This window comes from Corvus brachyrhynchos, unplaced genomic scaffold, assembly GCF_000691975.1.
Source record: "Corvus brachyrhynchos isolate BGI_N302 unplaced genomic scaffold, ASM69197v1 scaffold365, whole genome shotgun sequence".
Classification (NCBI taxonomy): domain Eukaryota; kingdom Metazoa; phylum Chordata; class Aves; order Passeriformes; family Corvidae; genus Corvus; species Corvus brachyrhynchos.
In genome coordinates this window covers 1936558-1941923 of record NW_008239544.1, presented here as the reverse complement: position 1 = coordinate 1941923, position 5366 = coordinate 1936558, and the positions used below count along the sequence as shown (strand labels likewise).

The 5366-nt window shown below is 45.0% G+C and overlaps 1 protein-coding gene across 1 annotated transcript in view; it reads right to left on the bottom strand.

Moving 5' to 3' along the window:
• Positions 1-1584: 1584 nt before the first annotated feature.
• ZFHX3 (zinc finger homeobox 3) overlaps positions 1585-5366 on the bottom strand; it is an 86787-nt gene continuing 83005 nt past the window's right edge. Inside the window, 1 exon segment of the mRNA XM_008639224.2 lies at positions 1585-5365. Coding sequence (XP_008637446.1) covers positions 5078-5365 — 288 coding nt within the window. The 3' untranslated portion in view covers positions 1585-5077.

Below are 5366 nucleotides of genomic sequence, written 5' to 3'. Positions count from 1 at the left end.
CTTTACAGTGGAATTCAACCCAGGAATAAATAGCAACGTTATATAATAAACTTACGGAACGGCTGGTTTAGGAACAGCAGAGATGTTAATGCAGCGCAGTGCAAACACCAGCAGTGGGAGGGTCACATTGGCGACCCTGTCACTGCCACAGTCCTGTCTGCCTGTTAAAAAGGCAGGATGGAGTTCTCCTATTAACAAAACCCCAGCCAGCTGAGAGACAATCCAGATCCCCGTCTGTTCAGGCTCATGCTAGAACAGTGCCCAAGCCAGGGGCAGGACCAGGCAGCCTGGCCAGAAGCGAGTTCTAAGAGTCCTGAGCTGCAGTGCGTCCAGGTGCACTTGCCCTCGCCACCCCGGGCGCCCATGGTGCTGGGTGTCGCCTTTCAAGGCTGCTCCTAGGGCAGGGCCTGGGGCAGATATGCCACAGCATCTAGAATCATGGGGGCCTTGGTGATTTTGACACACTTTACTTTGTAATTCATGGCCTGTGGAGCCCAAGTCAGTATGAATGTTAACTAGAGAATGCTCCACACCCCTGGGAGCTGCCGGGTTCCCTCCCCATGCCCTCTGCTCCTCTGGACACCACAGAGCTCAGTCCCTGCTCCCATGGGGGGGGAGGAAGCCCCTTGCTGTCCTGGCAACTGCACCAAGGACACCCATACTGACAGATGCTTGCCCCACCTGCAATGGTGGGTGTAAATTATTTATCACTGTAGTTACAAATTAGAGATGAGCTGTGGCCCCTGTGACTCCTTTTGGATGTGGTCCCTATTAATGAATTTCAAGCCTTTTCTGCTGCAAGGGGCAATTTTTGGCAAGAGAATTGTGTGCTGAACACTCAGCAGTTCCTCTGGGTTCCCTCCCTGCTGCAGAGGGAGTGCGAGTTGCCACTTACCTACTTACCTGCATCATTTTTCACATCAGCAGAAACAGATGTGATTTTTTTAGTTTACAGGTTTCAGGATGACCATCAAGGCATTGCACTTTCGCTTGAACCATTCACTACAGCACCACGCCCAGAATCCTTTCGCAGTCATTTCATAAAATTAAATGCACTTATAATGTCCTTTTCACACACAGAGCATCCCAAAGCTGCAGTACAGACGGTGCTGCTTGGCTCATCGCTTCCACTGGAAGAGGAATTCACAGCATCAGCCCAGGCGCTGTCGCCCTGATGTGGGGAGGGACGCGGACATGCGTGTGCTGGCACGCGCGCGCCAGCGATGCACGAGGACACGCGTGTGCGGGCACGTGGCTCTGTGGCAGTGCCCACCTGCGCTGGGTGGCCAACGCTGGGGCAGTGCGTGTGCCCTGCTGAGCCATGCCATGCCACGCCGTGCCACATGGCACACACCCACCCAACGCGGACCCAGCACCGCACACGCGGGACATCGAGACGAGAGCTTTTGCTCATCTTTTTTTAATGTATCACAATGAGCAGGAAACATACGTGATGAAATAGTTCCAAAGGAGTATACTCAATTACCATCTACAGTCAACTCAACTATGACAACAAAGTCTTTTGTGACAAGTTTTTTAAAGTTTTGAAAGTTCCATGTGGTTTGTTTCTGTCAGTCTCATGTATTTTGGTACAGTTCGAGATCAGCATTGTTACAGTAACAGAAAAGCTAACAAGACTACAGTATAGAAAAACACCAAGAACATCATTTTTGGTTTCACTTGCTCTAGTTTTTGTACATTGCAAAGGCTGTTCATAACCCTCTTCACCTCATTTATGCTTTCTGTTCTACCCAAACTTGCCCCCCCCCCAATAAAAACAAAAAAATAGTCAAAGTTTTGTTTCACAGTGGGCAGTATCAGCGCCAACCAACTGACCAACCACCAACCAAGCGACCGACCGACCAACCAACCCAACTTCTGCTTCTATTTAAAAGCTTTTATTTTTTTTTTTAAAGCAAAATATATTTTGGTGAGCGTGCTGGCTGTGTCCACCCACCTTGTTGCCCACCCGCCCCGGGTGGCCCCGCACACCCCTGACACTTCTCTTTATTCTCAATTGTATGAAACTTTGGCCATCTTCACCACTTAAAAAAGCTTTTTATTAAAAATAAAACAGAAACCCGCTTAATGCTAAGTTTGAAGTGTTTTCCTCGTGCCCAGCCTGGCCCTGCTCTGCCACTTGCTGCAAAGGCCTCGCGTGGGCTGGGGTCGCGCGGGGGCTCCCGTGCGCCGCCATCGCTCCCGCAGCCCCACGGCACCGGGGTCCCTGCATCGGCCCCAGGCAGCTGGGCTGCAAGAGGAGGAGGAGGCAACCTCGCACTGAAATAGTCTCTAGAAACATTTAGAAAAAATACAAGGAAATGAATTTATAAAACCTTTTAGTGGGTGGGAAGGAGGAGGGGGAAGGAGGAGAGAGAAATTGCACTATGACCAAGCAATATAATTAAAAAAACGAAACAAAACAAGACAAAACAAAAGGGTTTCCAAAAGAGACCTTGCGGAACTGGACAGATAAAGTTTGTGTTAAACTGGGAACTGGCATCACAGAGAGAATCCAAAACAAAACCAAACAAAAAAATTTCTATATGATACAGACAGAGTAACATACAACAGTTAAATGGCAAAAAATATATATATATATATATTACATAGAATTTCAAACAAGATAAAATAATGGAAAAAAAACTGTACAACTTTAGAATTTAAAAAATGTTCATCTCAAACACAGGGAGAAATACAAGAACTTCTGTTAAAGAAAACAGTTTGTTAAAACAGCAAACGCTCCATGGGTACGTGGTTCTGTTTTTGACACCTTATGCTACAGCTGGGTCCCGGGAGGAACATCCGGTGGTTTGCGCTTTAGTATCGACTACTTAAAAAACAATTAAAAAAGGAATTTGCACTGTGCATTAGCCTAGTCAGAAATATGTACAACAGTTCAGGATCTAGTCTTTCATCAAACTAAAACCAAAACTCCATAAAAATATAAGTGTCCCGCTAGAAACCGAACCCGCACTCGTCTCTCAGATGCTCCAGTCTCTCACGGAGGTGGCGAGTGGCTTCAGCCCGGGGAGGAGCGGCCGGAGGCAGCGGGAGGAACCTGCGTTCACAGTCTTCAAAGTTCCCTTCTGAAGCAGGAGGAGGATGATGATGGCGGGCAGAAGGCTCTCGTGCTTTTGGGCGGAGGAAACAGGGTGGAAAGAGGTTATTTCTGTTGGCTTTTGGCTATGGAAGGGAACAGCAAAGTATCTACATCTCCAAAATCTACATTTTAGCAGCATAAAGTTTTCCTTTCAAAGTCTGGGCCAGTTGAGGTGCACGCGGGCTGGGGGGGCCGGGGGGCTCCAGGCCTCCCTGAGCCTGGCACCCGCTGCTGCCATGGAGAGATCTTGGAAAGAGAAACCTGCCTGGGGTGCACTGGGTGCTCGCTAAGAGTTGTCTCTCTGCTTGCAGAAGAAGCACAGATAACAACCTGGGTACGTTTTTTTTATTCTTTATTTAAACTTAGACTTGTTTGTTTAAATCAGAAACAAATTCTCAAGTAAAAAGAATCCTTTTTGCTCATTCTGCACCAGTGGTGAAGGGTATGTCTTTGGATTTTATTTAAAGCATGAATTTTCTTTAGAGAAAAAAATGTAACAAAACCTTTTTTTTTTTTTTTCAAAAGAAGGAACAGAGTGCAGCCTAATTACACAAACAGAACCGATGCTCAGAGGTCAGGAACAGAGTCTTTGAAGCATTTACAAAATGAGTAAAGGAAGAGGGGAAGAAAAAGAGAAGAAAAAAAGAGAAATGGAAAATAAGAATAAAATAAGTGCACAAGGGTAACAGACATAGGTAAATCGCATGTATATGCCTTAAAAAGTTTCAAACCCCCAACAAAAAATATTCTGCAAGGGATCCTACTGACCCCCAAAACCCTTTGAACTTCTTTCTTTAGTTTTTATAAAATAATTATGCAACCACCCTCTAAGAAATGAAGGTAGCGACCATAAGTGGAAGATTACAGGATGGGGACGGGGATAAAGGTACAAAGGGGAGAAAAGCTCAGGCGAGTCGATGGATCGCAATCTATCTGTCTAGGAATGAACAAGACAACATCAAATGAGAAGCCGTCAGCTGGACCATACAAAAGCTAAATGTACACAAAAGGGTTTTTTCTTTTAAATCTACCATACTGCTTCAGTTCATTTCCAATGCAACAATCTACTCAACACCAAAAATGGTCATATCTATCATAAATACAGAAAGTCAGTTGTTTTAAAACTTATTTTTTTAAGCTCCAAGTCCTCAACACTCTTTGTGTGGGTTTTTTTTTTTTTTTTTTCTGAAAGTGGGAGTGCTTTACTTTTCCCCTTGGAATTGGCTTCAGCAGAAAAGCTACCCTTAAAATCCCCGAAAAGCTAAAGCAGTTCACATTGTTTTTCTCTTGAATACTTTCTGCCCATTTTAAATTAACAAAAAACCCCCAAAAAACCCAAAAAAACAACAACAAAAAAAAATCCTTTTCTGGAACAAAACCAAACCAAAACAAAACCCCCAAAACAAACGAAAGAAATTATATATATATGTATATATATATATATATAAAACAATGATTCTGAAAACAGAACAAAGTGTGAGCGATTGACCTGAGAATAAAAAGACATTACATTTCTTTTTTCTTTTAGCAAGCCATTGGTATCTGAATGCTAAGATAGCAAGAAATTTAAAACTGTCTCCAGGTGGGCTGCTTTCCCATACAGCGCTGCCGGGCTCTGCTGTGCTATCAACGGGGGATCAGACAGGGGCAATGTACAGGGGTGCGAGCTCCGCAGGTGCGAGGAGGCAGCACGGGCCTTCGTCTCCCAGACCAACAGTACCTTCAAGAGGACAAATGTAACAGATTTTTTTTTTTCTTTTTTAAAGTTTTATTTTATTAAAAGGAAAGGAAAAAAGAAATGTAAAACCCACCGGCATCATTATATGGGAAAACAACCCACGCTTTTTCTTTTTTTCTTTTTTCTTTTTTTTTTTTTTGGTTAGAAGCTTTGGAATTGCAGTTAGTCTATTTTTGAAATTGGTTTGTTATTAACTTTTTTTATTTAAATTCATTTTCATTGTTCATCTTCAAAGCTTACAATCTGAAGGTGTCCATTCCTACGCTAGCTAGACCACTGTCCTTAGGGCAGCCGGGGTCCTGGGGCCCCTCCGCCGGGCTCGCCGGTCCATCTGACTTTTGGCTAAGATCCGTGTCAGACTCCTCCGAATAGTCGTCTGTTGGCATCGAGGGCTGAACCCCTGAGGTGCTGCATGAACTTGAGGTAACCGTTGAAGATGAGGAGAGAGGAGGGAAAGGCGGCGGCGGCGGCTTCCCTGGCGGGTTGCGCGGGGCTGCCGGGGGCCAGGGCTTTCTGGAGGCGTGG